This window comes from Dendropsophus ebraccatus, chromosome 9 (genome assembly GCF_027789765.1).
Source record: "Dendropsophus ebraccatus isolate aDenEbr1 chromosome 9, aDenEbr1.pat, whole genome shotgun sequence".
Lineage (NCBI taxonomy): Eukaryota > Metazoa > Chordata > Amphibia > Anura > Hylidae > Dendropsophus > Dendropsophus ebraccatus.
In genome coordinates, this window is record NC_091462.1 from 118,428,066 (window position 1) to 118,454,537 (window position 26,472).

General features: G+C 47.6%; 3 protein-coding genes across 3 annotated transcripts in view; 2 read left to right on the top strand and 1 right to left on the bottom strand.

The window, feature by feature from the left end:
• LOC138801669 (mas-related G-protein coupled receptor member H-like) overlaps positions 1 to 26,472 on the bottom strand; it is a 566,124-nt gene that overhangs the window by 112,939 nt on the left and 426,713 nt on the right. The window lies entirely within an intron of this gene.
• On the top strand, positions 4,988 to 16,726 carry LOC138801665 (uncharacterized). The gene is made up of 4 exons (XM_069984710.1): positions 4,988 to 5,417; positions 5,623 to 5,746; positions 14,103 to 14,176; positions 15,700 to 16,726. The coding sequence occupies exons 1-4, from the start codon at positions 5,102 to 5,104 to the stop codon at positions 16,227 to 16,229; spliced, it is 1,044 nt and encodes a 347-aa protein (XP_069840811.1). The 5' UTR covers positions 4,988 to 5,101; the 3' UTR covers positions 16,230 to 16,726.
• On the top strand, positions 17,011 to 23,603 carry LOC138801666 (golgin subfamily A member 6-like protein 7). The gene is made up of 4 exons (XM_069984711.1): positions 17,011 to 17,430; positions 18,178 to 18,301; positions 22,086 to 22,159; positions 22,888 to 23,603. The coding sequence occupies exons 1-4, from the start codon at positions 17,115 to 17,117 to the stop codon at positions 23,400 to 23,402; spliced, it is 1,029 nt and encodes a 342-aa protein (XP_069840812.1). The 5' UTR covers positions 17,011 to 17,114; the 3' UTR covers positions 23,403 to 23,603.

Genomic DNA, 26,472 nt, shown 5'->3' on the forward strand with positions numbered 1-26,472 from the left:
ACCAGATGTAGTGGTGCCCACACTGCGCACACTAGAACATACCCGGCAGGAAGAGCAGCTCTATGATCTATAGAATGACAGAAGAAATCCTCTCACAGGGACGGAGAGCTGGACGCCTCCAGGAATTCTCAGGAAGTCACATGATCACACAAGTTACTTTCAGTTTGTAAAGTTCCCATTAACTCTTTAGTGTCTGATCATAGGAGCAGGTGATCCCTATGATCCCTCTCACCTCTTATGTTATTACGTCACGCCTTGATAATTGTGAACTACTGTCCCTGTACATTGCTGCACTGAGACCTGCAGGGGGCGTAACGTGATCGGGGCAGGTGGAGGCTATCTGTGATGAGCTCCGGAGTTGTTATGTCGGAGGTGCGGCTGGTCACTTGCCAGATGGTGCAGTGTGACGCCACTGTGGTGGTTGGCCGACCCTAGGGTGTTGTGCTGTGACGCCAGTGCCGGTAGGGCACACAGGTATGCTGGCACAACTTGTTCTCCTGTGGTCAGTTACCTGCCGGGCTGTTGAGTGGTCCCTTGGGCTAATGTCACAGTGGGCCGGAGTGGAGTAGTGACCCACCCGGACTATCGGTACTGCCACCTACAGAAAGGGGAAATGTCCCAAGGATAGTGTGTATACTGTGTTGGTGCGGGGCGAAGAATCACAGAGTCTCTTTACCACAAATAAAAGCTTGTTTACTCTGTAGGTACTTAGGTGCAGCAGAACTTTGCATTGACAACTTTGCATTGACAGAGTATAGGAGACTTGATAAGACACTTGATAATACAGGATCCAGATCTGTAATTAGATTGAAGCGGATAGTACAGTCGTGCTGAGTGATGAGTACGTGTTGAGACATACAAAGAATCAGAGGAGCAGAGAGGAGGATGTTGTGAGAGTCCTAACCCAAGCAGTACTGTGCTCTGCCGGGATGTTTGAGGATGAAGTAGAAATAGAATTAACCACCTGTTGCCCTACCAGTGTCAGGGGACCCATCCTAGAGGGTGACACAAGCCCCAGACCTCGTTACCTGGGATGAGCGGAATGCTGAGGGTTCCCTGTTGACAACCGTGCAGGGAGATAGAGTTCCTATGCTCTTAGCAAATTTTCTCTATCCGGATAAGTTCCTAGCTTTCTTTGGCTTTGTGAATACTGTCCTGCACTGTGACTCTCCTAGTCAGCTGCATAGGTTGAGATAGTCTCTGACTTGTCCTCTCCTGTGAAGGGTTTAACACTGTATAGCGCTGTGTAGAGTTAGTTAAAGAGAAACTGTTAGCTGCGTCTTGTCTTGCTTCCTTAGGCTAGGTTCACACTGCGTTTTCAGCATCCGTTTAACGGATCTGTTTTTTTTAACGTCCAGAAAAATAGGGTCAGCAACGTTTTTTGGTCCGTTTTGGTCCGCCAAAAAAAACGGATCAGTTTTTTTTTATAATGGAAGTCAATGGAAAAACGGATGCACACAAATGAATCCGTTTTTTGCAATCCGTTTTTCATGCGTTTTTTGCAAAAAACGGATGCGTTAAACGGATGCTGAAAACGCAGTGTGAACCTAGCCTAACTGCACAGGATCCTGACTAAGACTGCGACTGGGGACCTGGCAGAGGGCCAGGGCCCAAAGGAGCCGCTGTAAGAAGCTTTCTAGCTTGCGTTTTTTCCCTACAAAGTCCAAGATCAAAAGACCACACACTTCCTCTACCCACGTGACTTCCTATCTACAGCTACTGTAAGATGAGCTGTGAATGGGTGAAGAGTGCATATAGAAGAAGTAAAGAAAGAGATGATTGGATAGAAGAAGGAAACACCCTCATAGGTTCACAGATCCATGTGACAGATAAGCAAATTATAACCCTTTCCATACTTCAGCCGTGCAGCAACTAAGTGCATATACTTACAATAGCAACATCTAGTGGCAAAACGTTATCACTACTACATCGCCACTTGCACACAATAAGTACAGGCTTTTGCGAAGGGTGTAACCAATAGCAACACTCGTGGTGGGACACCACATACTTCCCCACTTGAGAAAAGCCGTCCCCGGCGTAACACCTTGAGAAAAAGACTGGATGTTTGGTTAAAGGCACAGCATGGGTTATAAAATACAAATATATATATCAGAAGACTTAAGTGCAAATAAAACTTTTTTTTTCTTTGGTTTGGGCAATAATACAATCGTCCACAGCAAAACCAGGAACACTGGATGCATCTGTCCATATACACCCTGGTTGGTGCTATGATGTGTCAGTTCTGTAAAACAGCGAGGCTTGTGCCTCACAAGAAAAGGGGGAAAAGGAAAGGGGGACAAGGGATGCTGCAAACAGGGGACACACAAACAATGGGAACCAACGTGGCTCAACAGAGCAGCTCAGCTGAACTGCTCAGGGGACAGCATAGCCTCCTTTTTAGTGTCTTGGGGGACACTTTTTCAGTACTTTTGAGAGCGTTGGGAGGCCAGAGAGGGAGCTGTGGATCTCTTCCTTGGTTGAGCTGGATAAAGCCTCCTGGGTCCCAGGCTCTTGCAGCACATACTGTATATTCCTCCGTCATAGTGGAAGCTGTGGCTGTTGTTGGCACTGGTGTTGGAGTTGTGGTCACAGCGACATTGTAAGTGACCTGAGGCTGTACCTGGGATACTGTACATAATTCTGTCACAGCTGCAGCAGGAGGGGCACTAGTAGCTGTATCAGCGGGTCTCCGTCTGACATCTTGTTTTGGGGCTGATGAAGCTTTGAGGACTGCAGTGGTGGCCATACCAACTTGTTCTTCTTTGGCTTTCCGCCTGTGGTAAGCTTCCCAAGTTTCATTCCAGTCCTGTGATGCAGTGGGCTTAAACGGCTCTTGGATGTAGTGGTATATGGAGTGCAGTCAATGATCTCCCCTTCTTTTAGGTTATGCCGGGTTGCAGGAATGTAAGATCTCTTAACTGCCCGAGGACTCACACGGACATGCTCACCAGTGTAGGAATCTTGGATGACCCCGAAGCCTTTCTCCCTGTCAAAGGAAAGTACAGTGGCTCTCCACCTCTCTAAGGGTGTCTCACCTGGGCACGTTCGGTCAAATCGTCTGATGAACTCTTTCTCAAGCTCCGATGCGGTTACCTGCCAGGTAGCGGTCACTGCCAGTGTGGTCTTGTTTGGTGCATCATCCCGTTCTGCTGCCGGATGACAGAAAGGTGGCTGCTTAGCCAGGACAATGTCTCTTAGAATGTCCAGGAGCAGCGGGGTCCTGCCGCGGCTGACTCTCTGCGGCAGCAGAGGTAGTGGAGGCGGTCCTGCCTCGGAAGGGTTGCGGCCTAGCGGCTCTGCTGGGGCCAGAATCTTAGAGCTGGGCAATGGCGCCTGGATAGCCACGCAGTTGTCATCATCAAAGGCAGCTTCTGCCACGTACTTATCCTCATCAATGACGGTAAAGTTGGAGTACGGTTCTCTGAGCACTGAGTCTCTTTACCATAAATAATTTCTTGTGTGCAGCAGGATATACAGCTGGGCATTGACAGGACTTGTTACACTTGATAATACACTTGACAACACGGGATCCAGATCTATGATGGGAATATAGTGAAGAGTACAGTCATGCTGACTGAGTTGCATGTTGAGGGAGTCATAGAAGAATCAGAGGAGCAGAGAGGAGGATGTCGTGAGAGTCTCAACCCAACTAGTACTGTGCTCTGCCGGGATGTTGGAGGATGAGGTAGAAGAATACTAAAGAAGAAGAAGATAATACCTGTGCCCGTGTTTTAACCTTTGGATCTTCGCACCACCTTATGCTACCAGTGTCGGGTGACCCGTCTTATGAGGGTGACACAGGCCCCAGAACTTGTTACCTGGGAGCAGCAGAATGCTGAGGGTTTCCTGCTGACAACCGCGCTGCGAGATAGAGTTCTTAGGCTTTAGCAACTTTGCTTTATCCGTATCAGTTCCTAGCTTACTGCTTTCTGTGGAGACTGTCCTGTACTGTGAGGGTGGGTTCATACTGAGGAATTCTCATGGATAATGTCCGCGGAATTCCGCTGTCTGTATGCGCGCATGGCCTTTCCGCCGACTCCATAGACTCCATTGTATGGGCAGGCGTATTCCGTTATCCGCCGAAAGAAGTGACATGTCACTTCTTTCGGCGGATAGCGGAATACGCCGGCCCATAGAATGGTGTCTATGGAGCCGGGGGAAAGGCGCGCGGCCGTGCGCGCGGACAGACAACGGAATTCCGTGGACATTATCCGTGAGAATTCCTCAGTATGAACCCACCCTTACTCTCCTAGTCCACGGCGGTGAGGTTGAGATTATCTCTGACGTGTCCTCTCCTGTGAGGGGTCTAACACTGCATAGTGTTTAGTAAAGTGCGTGAATAGAAACTCTTAGGTGCATCTTGTCTTGCTTCCTCACCATACAGGAACCTGACTAAGACTACATACGAGAGCTGGGGGACCTGGCAGAGGGCCAGGGCCCAAAGAGGACCACTGTAGGGAGCGAGTCTAGTAACAAAAGACTACTACACTTCCTCTACCCATGTGACTTCCTATCTCCAGCTCCCTGTAAGGTGTGCTGTGTGTGGGCGAAGAGTACATAAGAAGAAATAAAGAGAGAGAAGATAGGACAGAAGAAGGAAACACTCTCATAGGTTCACAGATCCACGTGAAACACAAATAAACAATAACTCTATACATATTTCAGCCATGCAACTACTAAGTGCATATATCTATAACAGCGACATCTAGTGGCAGAACTTTATCACTAATTCATCACCCCTGACTTACAATAAGTACAGGCTTTTGCGAAGGGTGTAACCAATAGCAGCACTCAGTGTGGCGGTCCTGTGCACTGAAGAAGGTGCACCTTCAGGAGAACACAGGCACTGTGTATGTAAGGACGTGGTTGGCTGGGATAGGAAGAAGAGTTCTGCCTGGTACTATATAGAGGCACTTTAGTCTTTATAGGGTTAGTGACCTCCTTGGTGACTTCTGATGTTATAGAAGGGGGTCAGGTAAATCACAACTTCAGTACTGTGCTGAAAGTTACAGTGAAGGGCTGAGCAGCACTTCTTACAATAAACTAGAACTTTGGACTCCTCCACGAGTGCAGAGAAAGTCTCAGAGAGGCGCAGTCAGCCATGGACGTGGAGCGAATGAGGGACAGTATTAACAGCTTCAGCCTGGACCAGGGTCCTCATGGCGGCCAAGGATTCACCCGAGTTCTTCTTCAACTCTTTGGGTTTCTGGGTCATGGGAAATCCTGCTTCATTAACACCTGTAAGTTTGTCTGGGATGGAGCGGAGTACAAGAGCTGGGCACAAGCAGCTGGTGTGGATGAAGGTCATACCATGGTGAGGAGATCCTACCCCCTGACACCCAACATCACCCTGGTGGACAATCGTGGCTTCTCCATTGTGGGCGGCTATGAGACGGGAGAGATATTTGCTCAGCTGGGTGAGTGCTCAGGGCTTTTACCATTCTGACAACTCTGACAACCGTTCTGATGACTTCATAAGGAGTCAGGAGCCCCCGACATGTCTTCCTGAGCAGGAGAAGCCAATGTGGTCCATCTGGTCTGCTCTTATATGAATGTATACAGTTTATGTTATATGATCATCTCCTTTTGTATTCAGTTTCATCCTCTTTTTCTCTCCTGCAGGAAACCTCTTACCCCTGGACGTCCCCGTGGAGTGGAACCAAGGGTTTGGTCTTGCAGGGAGAATTATAGAAGCTGAAAACTGTGTAAAAAAGTCAGATTTTATCGTCCCTATCTTTATATACAGGTAAGAACATATCCCTTATATGCACTCTGTGTCGTACTGGGGTACCTGGGGCCCACCACAGGAAATGATCCTTGGGGCCCACCAATATAGGACCAGTGAGACACGACATGCTGACCCGCTCCTTTCCTGGATTCATCTGTATCTGTAACAAATCTCAGAACACCCTACATTTATACAGCTCTCAGGGTATGCTGGGAGTTGTAGTCTCTGAGAGGACAACCCTTTAATAAATCCCTGTGTGCAGAGTCTCCTGGTGGCTGCAATCTGTGGGTGACATCAGCCCTGAAGGTCCAGCAATACATCTGTCTACAGCCGCAGTTATCAGAGGATTGTACAGCTGTACTACAACTCCCAGCATATCCTGAAGGCTGCAGACTGTTAACTTGGGCCTCGACCTATATATATATATATATATATATATATATATACAGTGGCACCTTGGTTTAAGAGTAACTTGGTTTAAGAGCGTTTTGGTTTAAGAGCTCACAGTTTTTCAAAATTATTACTTGGTGTAAGAGCATTGCTTTAGTGTAAGAGCTCCCTGTGCTGGGTGGGAGCGCGAGTGGGGGAGGGGCATGATCTGCATAGCGGGGTCTACAGCCCTGTACTCTGACCCAGGAAGTCTCCCTCACCTTCCAAATCATAGCAGATCCACTTCAGGCTGGGGCTTACATTAGGGGACAGGACTGTGGGGGTAATCTCTCCATAGCTGTAACCCCTCTCTCCCCGGACAGAGATGCTACATGTATGTGCCCACATCTGCCTGCTCATTCCTTCCTGCTCCCTGCAGTCTCTGTCCGCCCTTGTGTTTCCCATCCTCTCCATTTCTGTACAGTAACTTATAATATCACAGATTCTGCTGTTTCTGAATGTTTGTTTCATCTGTTTTACATCTTATTCAGAATAATAAATCATTATTTTTGGGGTGTGGAACCAATTGTCTGCATTTCTATGATTTCTTATGGGAAAAAATTGCTTTGGTTTAGGAGTAGATTTGGATTACAAGCGCGGTCCCGGAACAAATTATGCTCGTAATCCAAGGCACTACTGTGTATATATATATATATGCCAAGACCGATATTACTGACTAAATCCTGTATACTGACACCAATATTACCAATAATACCCGTATACAAGGGGGAAATATTACCGCCACACCACAACCATTACCACCATATTGTTACTAACCAAATCCAGTATACTAAATCCAATAAAACATAGTACCAGATAACAAGTTACAAATAATACCACCACATACTGACTAACACAACCGCTGCTACTGACTAACACCACCACATACTGACTAATACCCCCGCATACTTATACCCCCACATACTGACTAATACCACCACTGATACTGACTAATACCACCACATACTGACTAACATCACTGCTGCTACTACTGAATAAGATCCACTATACACAGATCACTATCACCTCATCCAGTCATAAAGAGATGGACGCAGCTCTACACAGGATCTGTACTCCATATACATTACAGTGCAGTTATATCAGGTGACTCACAGGGGACGTCTTCTCTGATCGGAGTTCTTCCCTTTTCATCTTCTTCTCCATCTGCCCTGGGCTATTAGAACTTCTCCGAGCCACGAATCCACAGAATCTGCCAGACAGACATATTAGGCTCCTCACACTGGCACCATTGTCATCTCTCTACACACTGCACATCTGTATTGGCCCCTTTACACCCTCATTTAGTTAGTAGGCTGACTCTATATGACCCCCTTATAGATGGCCCCTTGTTCAGTCTTCCATAAAGATGGCCCCACGTGCATCTCCTAGAGAGCCCCCCTCTGTGCATTGTCCCCTTATAGATGTCCCCCATGTGTTATCCCTCTTATAGATGGCCCCCTTATAGATGCCCCCCTGTGTTATCCCCCTTATAGATGGCCCCCTGTGTTGTCCCCTTATAGACGCCCCTGTTCTCTCCCTATAGATAGCCTCCTGTGTTGTCCCCCTATAGATGCCCCCCTATAGATGCCCCCTGTGTTGTCCCTCTATAGATGGCCCCCTTATAGATGCCCCCTGTGTTGTCCCCCTATAGATGCCCCCTGTGTTGTCTCCCTATAGATAGCCCCCTTATAGATGCCCCCTGTGTTGTCTCCCTATAGATAGCCCCCTTATAGATGCCCCCTGTGTTGTCTCCCTATAGATAGCCCCCTGTGTTGTCTCCCTATAGATAGCCCCCTTATAGATGCCCCCGTGTGTTGTTCCCCTATAGATGGCCCCCTATAGATGCCCCCTGTGTTGGCCCCCTATAGATGGCCCCCTATAGATCCCCCCCTTATAGATGCCCCCTGTGTTGTCTCCCTATAGATAGCCCCCTTATAGATGCCCCCGTGTGTTGTTCCCCTATAGATGGCCCCCTATAGATGCCCCCTGTGTTGGCCCCCTATAGATGGCCCCCTATAGATCCCCCCCTTAAAGATGCCCCCTGTGTTGTCTTCCCATAGATGCCCCCCGTGTTGTCCCCCCTCGTATTATCCCCTTTATAGATGCCCCCTGTGTTGTCTCCCTTCAGATAGCCCCCTCATAGACGCCCCCCCCCCCCCCCCCGTATTATCCCCCTTATAGATCACCCTTGTGCAGATTAAAAAAAAAACAAATCACCTTACAACTTGCTCCCCCGCCGTCGCCGCTGTCTTCTCCTCTTCTCCCCTGGCTGCAGCTGCTCGGCTCTCTGTGGGTGTCTCGGCCGGCGCACGCATCAGTGAGCTCAGCTCAGACTGCACTGAGGCTGTTACTTCCGGCACAGGGAGCGCATTATAGAGATGCTCTCTGTGCCGGAAGTAACAGCCTCAGCCGCCGCCGCACACTGAGCTGAGACCGCTGAGCTCACTGATGCGTGCACCGGCTGGGACACCCACAGAGAGCCGAGCAGCTGCAGCCAGGGGCCAGACTATCTCTTGTGACCGCAAGCAAAACACTGCTTGCGGTCACAAGAGCATTGAGGGACGTCCCGCCTATGCAGAGGGGGAGCAGTGCGGAGGCATTGGGGGGGGGGGGGGGCACGAAGGCCTCAACACAGATGCTGTCACCTGACTGGGCAAAGGAGGGCCCAGTCAGGTGACAGCATTGATAGGTGGCGCAGCACTGTGTCACTGTCGGGAAGCCCCTCCGGTCCTCCGGTGGCCCAGTCCGGCACTGTATGCACTGTACACTATATATGTGCCCCATATGTACAGTGCTCTGTATAAGCTCCCCATATGTACTGTACTCTATATATATATATATATATATATATATATGTGCCCCCCATTTGTACCGTGCTCTGTATATGTGTAGTTATATGTACTGTGTAGTGATGAGCGAGTACTAAAATGCTCAGGTGCTTGTTACTCGAGACGAATATTTCCAGATACTCGGGTGCTCGTTTCGAGTAACGAACCCCATTGAAGTCAATGGGAGACTCAAGCATTTCAGGGGACCCAAGTTCGGTAGAGAGAAGGTCGTGTGAAAACCTGTCAACCTCAGAAAATGATGGAAACACAATGGAACTGGACAGGAAACAGCAGGGGCAGCATGCATGGATGCCTCTGAGGCTGCCTAATGGCACCATTATGCCTAATTCTGGGCAACAGCCTGGCAGTGATCACACACATTAAAAGAGAGGTAGCATATGAACCACCCCAAAACATAGCCTAACACCACAGAACACCACAGAAATGGACAGGAAACATTAGGGGCAGCATGCATGGATGCCTCTATACTGACCAGGGCTGGGGCATGACACCCCCTGGCTACTTGGGGTAACCAGGGGTCTCATGGGGGGTGCAGTTGGGGTAATTTTCCCAGTATCATGTCACTCACCACTTCTGCCCACCGCTTCTGTTCTGGCAAAAGAATTAAAAAGAATGTATATTTATTTTTGAAATTTGAATTATAATTTGATTTTGAGTTTGATTTAAAATTTAAGTTTGAATTCAAATTATTTAAAATTTTGGGTTTGACGATAACATGGTATGAAATGGACAATACAATCATCCAATAAAAAAAGCCGGATTATGGCTAGATTTAGCCTCACACCCTCATGCAGTTGTGCGTGAGAGGCAAAATCATTGGAGGTAGGGACGAAGAAATAACAATACAGTCTTCTTAAGAGGCCCCGGAATTTGAATGAATACACTTTTAATCCTATAAATAGTATCTAAGAGAGGGCAAGTGCGGTAGTAGTGGGTGGACTTTTTCCACCATTTTCACTGTCTGTTCCTTTTAGCTGTGGCCTGTATCTTGGAGATACAATAGATGACCAGACAGCCCTGCAAAACAGTCGAATTTGAATTCGACTATTAGTCGAATTGAAGTCGATTTGATTTTAAAATTTTAATTAATGATTAAAAAAAGGCCATAACGAGCAGCTGACTACTGCCTTTGAAACAGCTACAGAATGAAAGGACGGCAGAGGACACCCTCAAGTTTACATCCACAGATTGTATGGTTCGAAATGGACAACACAAGGATCCTAAATTAGGATCCACCATTTTCACTGTCTGTTCCTTTTAGCTGTGGCGTGTATCTTGGAGATACAATAGATGATCTGACAGCCCTGCTAAATAGCACTTGACCTGAAGTTGATTTGATTTGATTTGAAATCGAAGATTTAAAAAAAGGCCATAAAGTGGCCTTTACTGAGCTGCTGACTTCTGCCTTTGAAACAGCTACAAAGTGAAAGGACAGCAGAGGAGAGGACACCCGCAAGTTTAAACCCACCATTTATATGGTTCGAAATGGACAACACAAAACAAGGATTCTAAATTAGGATCCACAATTTTCACTGTCTGTTCCTTTGATTCGAAAATTGAAATTGAACATAATAAAAATGACCATAAAGTGGCTTTTACCGGCCTTTAGATGAGGCAGGCGTGGAACCTCCCAAAAATTAGGCCTGACACAACATTGCGGTGAGAACTCAGTGAACAAGGTAGATAAGGCAGGCTTTGAACATTACAAAAATTAGGCCTGACACAGCAGAGTACCGAGGAACAGCCATGAGGTTCCTAAAAGCCTCCGTCTCTACCAGCCGATAGGGCAGCATCTCCAGGCTCAGCAGTTTGCCTATGTGCACATTTAGGGCTTGTGCATGCAGGTGAGTGGCAGTGTACTTGCGCTTCTGTGCAAAGGTCTGCTGCAGGGACAGTTGAATGCTGCGCTTGGACACCTTGCTGGAGGGTGTGGAGCATAGTGGAGGTGTAGGGGTGCGTGTAGGGTGGGAGGCCCTCGCGCCTGGGGTCTGGGCGGGGGGACTGACAGAGCCAGCACCTGACACAGGGGAAGGAGCAGGGGTGCAACTTGCAGTAAGTGAACTGCCTTAGTTCCACTGAGTGGGGTGTTTAGCAATCATATGCCTGTGCATTCTGGTAGTGGTGGCTCCCCTGCTGATCCTGGCATGGCACACATGTACACACTACAGTCCGTCGGTCATCCCCAGTTTCTTTAAAGAACCTCCAGACTTGCGAACATCTAGCCCTGGCCACGGGAGTTTGACTCTGTAAAACAGTTGCTGAATCTGATCTACTCGCTCTGCCCCTGCTTCTCCCTCTACCCCCCCCCCCCTCTTCCTCTTCCAACCGGTGCTGCAGGTGAACTTACCTCCCCCTCAGAAGCACGGTCTACACTAGGCTTATCCACCCAGCTCGGGTCAGTCACCTCGTCCTCATCCACCAGCTCTTCCTCCATTTCCTCACTCTCCTCCTCGTTTTGAGTTACATCCATGACAACAACGTCACTGTCTGACAACCGGGTCTCATCGTCATCATCAGACACCTCTTCAAACCCCGCGTGCAAGTCCCCACTCTCATCACCCACTGACTGCGTGAGCTGCATAGTTTGGACATCGGAACAGATCAACAGAACAGATCAATCAGAATCAGGGAAGGGTTCAAAAAACAGTTCCTGGGAGCATGGTGGTGGTGGTGGATCTGAATCCCTCCTTTCCCTGGAGGGGTCAGGCTGTGGGAAAAGAGGCTGAGCTTCTGGAGCAAGGGTTCCACTCCCTTGGGTAGCGTGGCTGGACTGCGTGGAAGACAGGGTGGTGGATAAGTTACTGGACACATTATCCGCTATCCAGGTGATCACTAGTTCACACTGCTGCGGTTTCAATAGTGGTGTACCCTGAGACCCCGTGAGTTGGGCAAAGAAGCTAGGGAGTGAATGTCTGCGGTGTGCCACTGCTCCCTCCTCTACGGGTGCTGCTGTGTCACCCTGCCCAGAACCACGGCATCTGCCCACGGCATTGCTTGGAACCCCACACCCTCGTCCTCGACCCTTACCCCTGGGGTTCACCATTTTATGGACACTGCACAGTCAAGACTGAGATAGCTGCACTACAGATCATAGCAAGCCAAGAGAATATATTACTCAGACTACTTTTGGAGGTAGTCGTATAGTGTCTGTGTGTAAGGGCTGCTATACGGTGTATGCCACCCTCCTACACAGGACAATGAGCAGTGAGCTTGGATATGGCTGTACTAAAAAATAAAGCAACCCTGTAGACTGGCTGCAGATGACAAAAGATACTGGTCACACTAGTTTTTGGAGGTTGACATATATAGTCTGTGTGTAAGTGGTGCTATACGGTGTATGCCACCTCATATACAGGACAATGAGCACTGAGGTTGGATATGGCTGCACTAAGAAATAAAGCAACCCTGATGACTAGCTGCAGATGAGAAAATATACTGGTCACACTAGGTTTTGGAGGTAGTTCGTATAGAACCTGTGGGTAACTGCAGCTACATAGTGTATGACACCCTCCTACAAAGGACAATGAGCAGTGAGCGTGGATATTGCTGCACTAAGAAATAAAGAAATAAGAAAATATACTGGTCACACTAGTTTTTGGAGGTTGTCAATGTGTATAGTCTGTGTGTGAGTGGTGGTATATGGTCTATGCCACCTGTTACACAGGACAATGAGCAGTGAGGTTCTATGCAGCTGTACTACAAATCACAGCCATACAATGAACAGCAGCAGCAGCAGCACCAGCCACAAAAAAAATAAAAAAAATAATAGAACTGAGGACTTCTTTGGCGTCTGTATGCACCACCTTCTGTCCCCCTTCTGCCAGCAGCCGACCACCACAATGTGCAGCTAAAATCGTGTTAGCTGCACTGCAAGTCTCAGCCAGCAGTCTGAAGTAATAAAAAAATAATAATAAAGATTTGAAGCCCTTACAAGGGCTGTTTGGTTCTTTCGCTAGTGTTCCCTGCCTACTGGAACGCTAATTCCCTCCCTAACGCTCTCCCTGACCAGCAGCAGCTCTGTCCCTGATCTCTTCCAGCATACGTCTGAAGCGAGCACCGCTGTAGTGTATGAACACAGACCAGGCTTTTGGGCTGCTTACTTTATTCCATGCAGGTTAGACGCAGACTGGCCAGCCTCACCGGCAACCAGACAGATGTACATAATATTGTAACATTTTGCAGCCAGCAAGTTAACACATTACTTTCCAACATACTACAACCGCCGGCACAGATTTTTATATGCCAGGGTCATCTGATCTGGCCAACCAATCGCTGCTATCGACATGTATGGGTCCCACATCATCGCAGGATGTACCAAAGAGTTTCCTGCATGTTTATTGGCTGAGAAATTGCGCCTAAACTTACAGGAAACGGATGATGAGATTTCCTCGAGTATCGTGAGATGCTCGTCCGAGTAACGAGAACCATCGAGTACCCTAATACTCGATCGAGTACTAAGCTCGGACCAGCATGCTCGCTCATCACTAGTACTGTGCTCTGTATACAGTATATGTGGCCATACGTACTCTCAAATGTATATTTGTCCCCATTAGAGCCAACTTTGAGCACACTCAGGTGCGGTGTTTGATTGGTGGTGGCTGCAGATGTTGGATGCAGTCCTAGAGAGTCCTGGATATTTTCAGTAATAAGCACATCTGCTGTATGTCAGGGAGAGGGCAAGAATCTCTACCTTCTCTCTGGTGTATGCCAAGGGAACATCCTAAATAATCACCCCCATTTGCAAAATTTGTAAAAAAAAAAAAAAAAAAAAATGAAGTGATTCCAGCATCGTAGATGTACTGCTTTCCTTTATTGAAGGTTTTTTTGGGATCAGTTAGGACAACAACAGGACAGACACATCTGACGCTCTGCAGGCGGCGCACCTCTCTAAGTGACTAAGTGATTTTTCGTTTTCTACAATTACAATTACAGGAAGCGGCCAGGAACGTCCGGTCTCATCGGGAGGCTCAGCGCTCACATAGTCACTAATACAGGTCACTGTTCTCATTGACCTCCGCAGAATTACAGATAGAAATAGGTTTTTATTACATGACTTATATACAGTAATTAGTATTTCATTCCTTTATTTCCATAAGTGTGAAGAAGGGAATCGTCCCAGAGGAAATGGACTATCTGCAGGAGCTGATGGTGACCTCCAGAGACCTCACAGGTACCTTCTCCATGGGGATCGGGGGATGGTATTGGGGTGTGTACTCATCTGGGCTTAGATTGGGAACGTTACGCCTCCTCATCACATGATGCAAATATACAGCTATGGCCGCACTGCATCTGTCCCAGCGATGGAAAACATGGAGGCTTCATCTCTGCTCACAGTCTCTAGTACACTGTACGGCTGAATCTAAATCAGATAGGATTGATGGCCGGTTCACTGCAAATAATACCGAATCAAATTTCAGGAGGTTTGCTCATCTCCAGTGGTCACACTTTAAATTAACTGGTGTCAGATAGTTATACAGATTTGTAATTTACATCTATTTAAAAATCTCCAGTCTCCCAGTACTTATCAGCTGCTGTATATCCTGCAGGAAGTGGTGTATTCTCTCCAGTCTGACACAGTGCTCTCTGCTGCCACCTCTGTCCATGTCAGGAACTGTCCAGAGCAGGAGAGGTTTTCTATGGGGATTTGCTGCTGCTCTGGACAGTTCCTGACATGGACAGAGGTGGCAGCAGAGAGCACTGTGTCAGACTGGAGAGAATACACCACTTCCTGCAGTACATACAGCAGCTGATAAATACTGGAAGAGTGGAGATTTTTAAATAGAAGTACAGTGGTACCTTAAAGCGTTTTGCAAGAAGAACTCCCAGTTTTTCAAAATTGTGACTTGGTTTAAGAGCATTGCTTTGGTGTAAGAGCTCCCTGTGCTGGGTGGGAGGGGGAGGGGGGGAGGGGCAGGGTCTGCACAGCGGAGTCTACAGCACTGTACTCTGACCCAGGAAGTCTCCCTTACCTTTCAAATCATGGCAGATCACTCCAGGCTGGGGCTTCCATCAGGGGATAGGACTGTGGAGGTAATCTCTCCATAGCTGTATGTGCCCACATATGTCCTGCTCATTCCTTCATGCTCCCTGCAGTCTTTGTCAGCCCTTGTGTTTCCCATCCTCTCTATTCCTGCTATAATGTGCCTGCACTCACACTCAGCTATACACACTGCTGCTATAATGTGCCTGCACTTACACTCCGCCATTCACACTGCTGTATAGAGGTCTCTGTCACTGTCCTTCTGCACAGTTGTGTGATTCTGTGACTTCCTGATTGGTCCATGCTGAACACACCCCGTTCCCCATTGCTGTCATGTGACCACACAGACCTCTGACAGCAGCCCTGCTTCTCTGTTCTAGCCTGTTGTACTACGCTACTGCATTATGGGGATCTGCCACTCCATCCTGTATCTACAAACTGCTGCAGTGTTATCAGGATTATGCACTTATGCCCGGTTCCCAATGTTATCATTTTGTTACCGGTGGCTGGAGAAGTTGGATGCTGCCCTAGTTAGTCTGGATAACAGTGCTATAGCTGTTTTCTAGAACTCCCTAGGGCTGCATCCAACTTCTCCAGCATCCGGTAATAGAGTGCCAAATGATGGGACTCAAGCCTGCTGTAGTGGCGCTAATCTCTAGAAAAGACCAATGAGGGAAGGTAAATAGTATTTTTTCTTTGTTCCATTCGAATAGGAATGTTTCCCATCGTTGTCCTGACCCACAAGAGCCACAGCAACAGGGCAGATGTTATAGCAAATTTCCAAAACTTAGGGGTGGAGCAGATATTCTGCCTGGAAAACTACACCTCCGAGGATCACACAAAAACAAAGTCCAAACACGAGGAAGTCCTGAGGTTCATATACGAAGTCATCAACGATGTTCATTTTCAACTGCGTCATGAGAGGAACCCATCCGAGGAGATGCTGGAGCGGAAAGAATTCGTCCTGAGATACATTCACCACAATGACCTGAAAATGCAATACGTACAGTCCGAAAATACGAAGGATGAGACGTGGCTGAAGAACGAGCTCAGGCTCCAGAAGGAGAAATACCAACGGGAAATCCAGGAAGATAAGAGGAAACATTTGGAGGAGATGAAGAAACTTGAAGAAGATTGTGGCAAAATGAGGCAAAAAATGCAAGAAGAGTCAAGAGCAGCAAAGCAGCCGAAGAAGGGCGTGAAGTCATGGCTGGCACCGCTGAAAATCAAGTCTTCTAAATAACCGAGATCCATCATCACCAAGAGACCCAAGAGAGGTCCCGGCCACTCTGCAGCAATGTCTATACTGTATCATTTATAGCCGTCATATCAGTATCAGTAAATTTAGTAAATTTCCCCACTAGAGACGAGCAAATTTGAACTGGCTCGGTCCAAATAATTTCAGTCCCTAATCCTTCTGAGTTGTGTTTGACTTTGCCGGAGAGGTGGTATAGTATACAAACTGATGGACAATACCGCTCATGGTCACCTGATCTTTTTCTAACGGTCTCAATTTGGAGCCATTCACACTAATCAAATCCCAAAGGTTTCAGATTCATTAAATTCTTGATTTTGTTTAGAAATTCTAAACAAAAATAGATTTTTGCCAAATAAGTTTGCTCATCTCTATTCCCCATCCAAAGACAAAGAACCTGAGGTTGTCTGCGTGCCCACCTTTCCCATGATAAGGGTCTACTGCTCCACTACGCTTCTTTTTAATAAAATCTTTATAACCTGTGATTCTTTATGATTATGAGCGTCTTTGTAAATTTGTCTCAGATTTACACTTCCTCTATATCCTATTATTATTATTATTATTATTATTGTATATTCTGTTACAGTCCATACAGTAGAGAAACCAATGGCTAAGCCTATATCCTCACCACCACCAGCTTTATTGCTGAGGTCGGGAACTATAAGGAACTGAAAAACCATTTAAACCTTGACCCCAATAAAAGAGTCCACCTGAAGGTTCCATCTTAGGAATAAATGCTACGACTGAACTATTTACAGATGTGGTCTGGAGAAACTTTCACTTATGAGGTGTGATAAGGGGAGGACTTTGGCTTTGTGTGCTTGTGGTTTATTGTGAGCACCAAGCACTGACGGGTCACACACACCATCCACTATGGATGATGAAGAACGGAGGAGGGTGATTCGAGATTTTACCTTTGACAGATGTAAGAGGGGCAACCAGGGTTTTAGGAGAATCCTCTTGCAGCTCTTTGGGTATGTCGGCCATGGGAAGTCGTCCTTCATAAACAGCGCCGTTTCTGTGTGGTTCAACAGTGAGTACCAAAATTGTGCAAATGCAGCGAGTACACACGAGAGTCACACGACAGAGAGGTTGACTTACCCGCTCACCAAGAACATCGTCCTGGTGGATAACAGGGGCTGCGCCATGATGAACACCTATGAAACTGGAGAGATCTTCGCCCAACTTGGTGAGTGCACGACATAGGGACAGTGTATATAGCAGGAGGGGACAGTATATCCAAACCTCTTGTACTTTTCTAGGACATTGTAATTGTACCAATTGTTTTTGCCAATGTACTAACCAGGCTAGGATCTCTATGGCCAAGCTATAGGAGTCTGAGTGTATTGTATCTTTAGATCACGGGCTCCCCAGCCTCCTCCGGCTTGTTCTGCAGCTTTTATCTTCCCTACTACTGGTGGTGGCAAATAGGCTGTAGGGGGACTCTTCATCTAAATATAGGTGCAAGTGCCAGGTAGGACCTTCATTCAGGTGACCTTATGCAACTTATGGCCATAAATGTCCCAGGTAGGACAACCCCTTTAATAATGACTCATATCTAATTATCAATAATGGCCAATGTGACATTGGGGCATCTAAGAGACACTTGGGACCCCTCTAGACATACAGGACATATGATAATGGTTTATGCTTTTTCTTCTGTGCCTTTTCCATGGTTCCATCTGGTTCCATCTATGGGGCCAGACTGACAGACTTCCAAATACACATTACTAAAAACACCCATCATTGCTTGCCTGACAGCTGACCCCACCTGTATCCACCATTAATTTAAGTGTTTTTCATTTTGACAATATTGGTAAATGTTACATAATAATGTGTAAAATATCAGATCAATGTTATCTGCATTTTGGGTCGGAAGTGAATGGGGTAAAATGATTATTATATGAATTGTTCCAATCACAATTTATCCTTTCAGCAAACTTGTTGCCTCTGGACAAGCCGGTGGGGTGGAGTAAGGGCTTTGAGCTGGCAGACAGGATTGTGGAAGCGGAGCCCTACGTTAAAGCCTCTGATTTCACGATTCCTATATGTGTGTACAGGTGAGGGCTTCTCTGGTCAATGTATAACCCTCATATCATTGCTCAGTGCTCATATGTTACAGGTTACAACCAGTACAAGTCCTCAATACGGCTTCCAGCTACAATCCCATCATGTCTGTGATAGAAGAGTCTATGGGACCCTTAGTCACCAGGTAGAAACACAGTGAAGAAATAAAGATCTACAATAATAATCAAGGGGCTTTTCTGGGACATAGATGTCATTTTCTAAGGTTGTTCCATTAATCATAGGAGTCTAATCTCCCGCAGAAGGAAGGATCTTATATACTAAAACCAATGTTACCAATAATACCAGTATATAGGAAATATTATTACCATACATATTACCACCATACTGTTACTGACCAAATCCTGTATTCTGAGACCAATAATACCAGTATATAGGAAGGAAATATTACCACCACACCACAACCACTACCATCACCACCATATTGTTACTGACCAAATCCTGTATACTAGATCCAATAAAACACAGTACCAGATTACACCAAAAAATATTACCACCACCGCTACTGAATAACACCACTACATACTGACTAATACCACCACATACTGACTAACATCACCACATACTAACACCAACACATACTGACTAATACCACCGCATACTGACTAACCCCACCGCTGCTACTGAATACACAGATCACTATCACCTCAATCAGTAATCTAGAGGTAGCCCCAGCTCTACACAGGCTCTATACACCATATACATTACAGTACAGTTACATCAGGTGACTCAAAGGGGACGTCTTCTCTGATCGGAGTTCTTCCCTTTTCATCTTCTTCTCCATCTGCCCTGGACCATTATGAGAACTTCTCCGAGCCACGAATCCACAGAATCTGCAGAAACATATTAGGCTCCTCACTCTGGCACCATCCTCATCTCTCTACACACTGCACATCTGTATTGGCCCCTTTACACCCCTTTTTCAGTTTGTGGGCAGCCCTGACACTATGTGATCCCCCTTATTGTATATGCCCCCCTCTGTGTAGCCTCCTTATAGATGGCCCCTCTGTGCCCTCCCCACACTTATAGATGGCCCCTCTTTGCCCCCACACACACTTATAGATGGCTCTGTGCCCCCCACACACTTATAGATGGCCCCTCTGTGCCCCACACACTTATAGATGGCCCCTCTGTGCCCCACACACTTATAGATGGCCCCTCTTTGCCCCCACACACACTTATAGATGGCTCTGTGCCCCACACACTTATAGATGGCCCCTCTGTGCCCCACACACTTATAGATGGCCCCTCTGTGCCCCACACACTTATAGATGGCCCCTCTGCCCCCCCCCCACACACTTATAGATGGCCCCTCTGTCCGCCTTCCCCCCCACACTTATAGATGGCCCCTCTGTCCGCCCTCCCCCCCACTTATAGATGGCTCTATGCCCCCCACACACACTTATAGATGGCCCCTCTGTGCCCCCCCACACTTATAGATGGCCCCTCTGTGCCCCTCCCCCCCCCACACACACTTATAGATGGCCCCTCTGTCCGCCCTCCCCCCACTTATAGATGGCTCTATGCCCCCCCCACACACTTATAGATGGCCCCTCTGTGCCCCCCCTCCACACTTATAGATGGCCCCTCTGTGCCCCACACACTTATAGATGGCCCCTCTGTGCCCCTCCCCACACACACACACACGCACACACTTATAGATGGCCCCTCTGTCCGCCCTCCCCCCCACTTATAGTTGGCTTTGTGTCCCCCCCCCACACTTATAGATGGCCCCTCTGTGCCCCCCACACTTATAGATGGCCCCTCTGTGACCCACACACTTATAGATGGCCCTCCGTCCCCCCCCACACTTATAGATGGCTCCACACTTATAGATGGCCCCTCTGTGCCCCCTCCCCACTTATAGATGGCTCTGTGCCCCCCCCCCACACGTATAGATGGCCCCTCTGTTCCCCCCCCCCACACTTATTGATGGCCCCTCTGTGCCCCCACTTATAGATGGCCCCTCTGTGCCCCCACACACACTTATAGATGGCCCCTCTGTGCCCCCCCACACACTTATAGATGGCCCCTCTGTGCTCCCCCCCCACACACACTTATAGATGGCCCCTCTGTCCGCCCTCCCTCCCACTTATAGATGGCTCTATGCCCCCCCCACACTTATAGATGGCCCCTCTGTGCCCCCCCTCCACACTTATAGATGGCCCCTCTGTGCCCCACACACTTATAGATGGCCCCTCTGTGCCCCTCCCCACACACACACACACGCACACACTTATAGATGGCCCCTCTGTCCGCCCTCCCCCCCACTTATAGTTGGCTTTGTGTCCCCCCCCCCACACTTATAGATGGCCCCTCTGTGCCCCCCACACTTATAGATGGCCCCTCTGTGACCCACACACTTATAGATGGCCCTCCGTCCCCCCCCACACTTATAGATGGCTCTGTGCCCCCCACACTTATAGATGGCCCCTCTGTGCCCCCTCCCCACTTATAGATGGCTCTGTGCCCCCCCCCCACACGTATAGATGGCCCCTCTGTTCCCCCCCCCACACTTATTGATGGCCCCTCTGTGCCCCCACTTATAGATGGCCCCTCTGTGCCCCCACACACACTTATAGATGGCCCCTCTGTGCCCCCCCACACACTTATAGATGGTCCCTCTGTGCCCCCCCACACACTTATAGACGGCCCCTCTGCCCCCCCTTCACACACTTATTGATGGCCCCTCTGTGCCCCCCCCACACTTATAGACGGCCCCTCTGTGCCCCCCACACACTTATAGATGGCCACTCTGTGTCCCCCCACTTATAGATGGCCCCTCTGTGCCCCCCCACACACTTATAGATGGCCCCTCTGTGCCCCCCACACACTTATAGATGGCCCTTCTGTGCCCCCCCCACACACTTATAGATGGTCCCTCTGTGCACCCCCACGCTTATAGATGGCCCCTCTGTGCCCCCCCATACTTATAGATGGCCCCTCTGTGCCCCCCACACACTTATAGATGGCCACTCTGTGTCCCCCCACTTATAGATGGCCCCTCTGTGCCCCCCACACACTTATAGATGGCCCCTCTGTGCACCCCCACACACTTATAGATGGCCCCTCTGTGCCCCCCACACACTTATAGATGGCCCCTCTGTGCCCCCCCACACACTTATAGATGGCCCCTCTGTGCCCCCCACACACTTATAGATGGCCCTTCTGTGCCCCCCCCACACACTTATAGATGGTCCCTCTGTGCACCCCCACGCTTATAGATGGCCCCTCTGTGCCCCCCCATACTTATAGATGGCCCCTCTGTGCCCCCCAAACACTTATAGATGGCCCCTCTGTGCCCCCCCCCCCCCACACACACTTAATACATACAGTGTACAGTGTAAGAAAAAAAAAAAACACTCAACTCACCTTAAAACTCGCTCCCCCGTCGCTGCTGTATTCTTCTCCCCTGGCTGACGTTCCACTCCCTGGGGGTATCCCAGGGATTCCCGGGCAGCACACGTACCAGGGAGCTCACTGTGGCCATCGGCTGGGACTTCCGGTACGGAGAGCGGGTCCCCTTTGCTGGCGGGCCAGGTCGCAGCGGCGACCACTGCGACCGTGGTCGCTACACCAGTGGGTTCATTAATGGGTGATCATAGGAGTCTTATTCCCGGCAGAAGGAAGGATCCCTTAATGGATGACCATAGGAGTGTGATCTCCGGCAGAAGGAAGGGTCCATTAATGGGTGTTCACTGGATTCTGATCCCGGGGAGAAGGAAGGGTCCATTAATGTTTTTGTTTTTTATTATTCAGTGTGAAAAACTTTCCAACTCCTCATCAAAAAGAAGAACTGAAAGAGATATTCAAAACTGCTACCGAACTAACAAGTAAGTGTCCACCCTGTATATACAGACCCAGCAGGTGAGTGTCCACCCTGTATATACAGACCCAGCAGGTGAGTGTCCACCCTGTATATACAAACCCAGCAGGTGAGTGTCCACCCTGTATATACAGACCCCTCATGTGAGTGTCCACCCTGTATATACAGACCCCTCATGTGAGTGTCCACCCTGTATATACAGACCCCTTATGTGAGTTCCAGGTGTCCAGTCTTGAGAACTCCAAAAGAATAGAAATGAGAGCTTGGCTCGCAGCTGTTTTCTTCCTAATCACGATGATGGATGATGTTCTGTAGGGGGCGCTGTACCTGGAGATAAATCTTATGATGGGTTGTGAGATGGTGAAGTGTAACCTTGCTTGTGTATCCCTGATGTGCACACCTTCTATTATTAGGTAATAGTGTTGAGTGGAGATGCCAAACTGTTCGAGTTCGGCAACGTTCCTTGAACCTGAACGTTCGGCATTTGACTCCTGGTGTCTGGAGACATTGGATACAGCCCTAGGGTGTCCTGGAAGACGTGGATATAGCGTATGGTCTAGGGCTGTATACATGTTTTCTAGGACTCTCTAGGGCTTTATCCAAATGCCGAACGATTGGCTTTGGAGATCAACATGATGAACATTAGCAAAACAGCCAAAAGCTCACTCACTTATAAATCTAACCATGAACTACAACCAGCAATGGACGGTTCTCATTCTGTTGCTTTTATTCCAGAGGTCGTTCCCACCGTCATCCTCACTAATAAGAGTCATCAGAACTATAACGAAGTGGAAAAACTGTTCAGAGACATTGGGACTGATAACTTTTTTGCCCTCGAAAATTATACAGACAAAAATCCAAAGAGAAAAAAGGAAACCGACGAGGCAGTCATCAAATTTCTGTATGAAGTCATCAGCGACGCGACGTTCCGAGCCGACCAACCCCGAAATGCGGATGAGGAGCTGATCGATCGGAAGCTGCTGGTACTGAGATATATTCACAACAGGGAACTGATGATTGTGAAAGCAAATCTACAAAAACAGAGAGATCTAGAGAAGATCCAGATGGATCGAGAATTCAGAATGAGGCAGGAAGAGGAGGAGAAAGCTCGAGAGAAAAGTCGGGAATTACAGAGGGAAAGAATGGAGAGAGTGCAACAAGAATTCAACAGACAGAGGTTACGCAATCAGTTTGAGCACGAACAGAGAATGAGAGAGAAGGAAAACCAAAAAGATAAAAGGAAAAAATAATAACAATGGGCAAATGGTATGCCAGCCGCAGGTTCCATGATCTGAGACACATGTAAATGTTCTGAACATAAAAGCCTATTGTCTGGTGGCCTCAAGCCCTGGGGTGTAGGATGACAATAGATTGTTCTATTAAAACATATAATCTGATTGCATCTTTTATGTATAATAACTCATTTTAATAAAAGATATATTTTATATATATTTCCTGTCGCACTGGTGGGAGCTAGTTTGGTTTTGGTCATTGTCAGCCTAACAGTATCAGCAATTTCTTGGTGGAGTGGTAATTGGTGGGACTAGCATTAGCCATGTTACAGGGTAACGCTAAGTTCTGACTACTACAGGATTTGTTAGGGTTCATACAAAGCTGAACCATCGACTTTTGAATACCGATGTTTGTCTGCTCCGTGGAGAAGGTGGAGACAGCATGAGGACTGCCTGGATAACATGGATACAGCCATACACCAAAAGCCATAGGCTGTATTCATGTATTCCAGGTGGAGCTCGGGCTGTAACCTTCTCCACAGAGCGGGCAGACATCGGGATTTAAAAGTCGATGGTTCAGCTTGGTATAAACCCTAAGAAATCCCGTAGTAGTCAGGTCTATGGGATGGTTCAGCTTTGTATGAATCCTAACGAATCCCGTAGTAGTCAGGTCTATGGGATGGTTCAGCTTGGTATGAATCCTAACGAATCCCGTAGTAGTCAGGTCTATGGGATGGTTCAGCTTTGTATGAACCCTAACGAATCCCACTTCGTCCATCTCTAGTCAGGGTAGTTATACAATACACAGCACATATGCATAATTACAACTTATTAAAGGGTTTACCCAGCATTAGAAAAACATGGCCACTTTCTTCCAGACACAGCAGCGCTCTGGTCTCCATATCGGGTGCGGTTTGCAATTAAGCTCCATTTACTTCAATGGAACGGAGTTGCAAAACCTGCACCCAACCTGGAGACAAGAGAAGTGCTGTCTCTGGAAGAAAGCAGCGATGTTTTCTACCACTGCATAACCCCTTTAGGTAATTCAAGCATATAATTGACAAAGAAGATAAAAGTGACAATTCTATAATAGGGAGGATGAATCAGAGTGTACAATATAGCAGAGATTACAGAGCGACATAATACATAAACGCATCCATCGTAATGGGAAACATGATGGACGATGCTCACCAACCAATAGACATCAGCAAAGGAAACGGCAGAGACACCAACCAACTGTAGGTAAAGATTCGGTGGAACGCAAACAGAATACAACGTAACTGAGCGTGTGTCAGAGGGTCGGCGCATTCACAAGATAACATACTGGTCCCAGGAAACTACTAGCAGGAAATATCAGGCATCACAAGGTACTCACACACATATACCGCCCAGTGTCATCACAAGGTACTCACACACAGATACCGCCCAGTGTCATCACAAGGTACTCACACACATATACCGCCCAGTGTCATCACAAGGTACTCACACACAGATACCGCCCAGTGTCATCACAAGGTACTCACACACATATACCGCACAGTGTCATCACAAGGTACTCACACACATATACCGCACAGTGTCATCACAAGGTACTCACACACATATACCAAACAGTGTCATCACAAGGTACTCACACACATATACCGCACAGTGTCATCACAAGGTACTCACACACATATACCAAACAGTGTCATCACAAGGTACTCACACACAGATACCGCCCAGTGTCATCACAAGGTACTCACACACAGATACCGCACAGTGTCATCACAAGGTACTCACACACATATACCGCACAGTGTCATCACAAGGTACTCACACACATATACCGCACAGTGTCATCACAAGGTACTCACACACAGATACCGCCCAGTGTCATCACAAGGTACTCACACACAGATACCGCACAGTGTCATCACAAGGTACTCACACACAGATACCGCACAGTGTCATCACAAGGTACTCACACACAGATACCGCCCAGTGTCATCACAAGGTACTCACACACATATACCAAACAGTGTCATTTGTGACCCATCGTAATGAGCGCTACACATATTATAACGGGGGGAACCGCATCCAAGCCAAAAAACCGACTGATACGCTGAGCCCACTGCAGGGGACTCCCATCAGGTAAGATCAGTAGGTTTCACTAAAAAAGGGGCCAATGCAAACCTGTGAGGACGATACTAGGGTCAATGGAAGCAGTCATACTTACCTGTGAGGGTCATACTAGGGTCAATGGAAGCAGTCATACTTACCTGTGAGGGTCATACTAGGGTCAATGGAAGCAGTCATACTTACCTGTGAGGGTCATACTAGGGTCAAGAGAAGCAGTCATACTTACCTGTGAGAGACATACTAGGGTCAATGGAAGCAGTCATACTTACCTTAGTAAATCTGTAAGTGAAAATAAACATAAATAGAAATTAATTAAATAAAATGTAAAAAGTGTAAATGTGTAAAGACAAAATAAACGAAAATAAAGTAAAGTTAATAAAATATGACAAAATAATTCTAAAATAAAATGTAGAGGTGGCTCTGGATAGATGAGCAGGATGGTGGTCACCGTTCATCAGTCTTCAATGGAAAGCTTGAAAAATCCTCTAAGGAATAAAGAGACAAATGAAGGTAAGTATAAGAGGAGTCCCAGCTATAAAAAGTAATGTGTCAGTAATGGTTACACATGGACTATGGAAGGGGCAGCTGTGAACAAGACGAGGAACCGCACCAGCAGCTGCTTAACTCTTACAATTAGAGATGAGCGAAATGAAGCTTCCGAATCGAGATTTGTTCCAAACTTTGCAAAAAGTTTTCCTCGCTACGGAACGGAGCTTTTTACAAAGTTCAAAACAAGTTCGTAAAGATGGCGGCCTGCACATCTAGAAGAAAATGGTATACTCATCTGTCCACGCTCCCCTGGTGTCCTCCTCCGTGTCTCCAGCTCGCTCAACCAATTACTGACTGAGGGAGGGGAGCGGCTCCGCTACTTGGTCGTGCTCTCCACCCATCCCACCCAGGTGTATAATTACTTTTGCCAGTATAAGTTGGATCCTGCATGCCCAGAGCATAGGCTTATTATATACCA

What these genes read in the sequence shown, in the direction of transcription:
- LOC138801666 (XM_069984711.1), top strand. Translation starts at nt 17,115, where the DNA reads ATGGATGATGAAGAACGGAGGAGGGTGATTCGAGATTTTACCTTTGAC. An exon ending in AGAGATCTTCGCCCAACTTG is followed by an intron (nt 17,431 to 18,177) that starts GTGAGTGCACGA and finishes TTATCCTTTCAG; the next exon opens with CAAACTTGTTGCCTCTGGAC. An exon ending in ATTCCTATATGTGTGTACAG is followed by an intron (nt 18,302 to 22,085) that starts GTGAGGGCTTCT and finishes TTTATTATTCAG; the next exon opens with TGTGAAAAACTTTCCAACTC.
- LOC138801665 (XM_069984710.1), top strand. Translation starts at nt 5,102, where the DNA reads ATGGACGTGGAGCGAATGAGGGACAGTATTAACAGCTTCAGCCTGGAC. An exon ending in GTCCCTATCTTTATATACAG is followed by an intron (nt 5,747 to 14,102) that starts GTAAGAACATAT and finishes TATTTCCATAAG; the next exon opens with TGTGAAGAAGGGAATCGTCC. An exon ending in GACCTCCAGAGACCTCACAG is followed by an intron (nt 14,177 to 15,699) that starts GTACCTTCTCCA and finishes CCATTCGAATAG; the next exon opens with GAATGTTTCCCATCGTTGTC.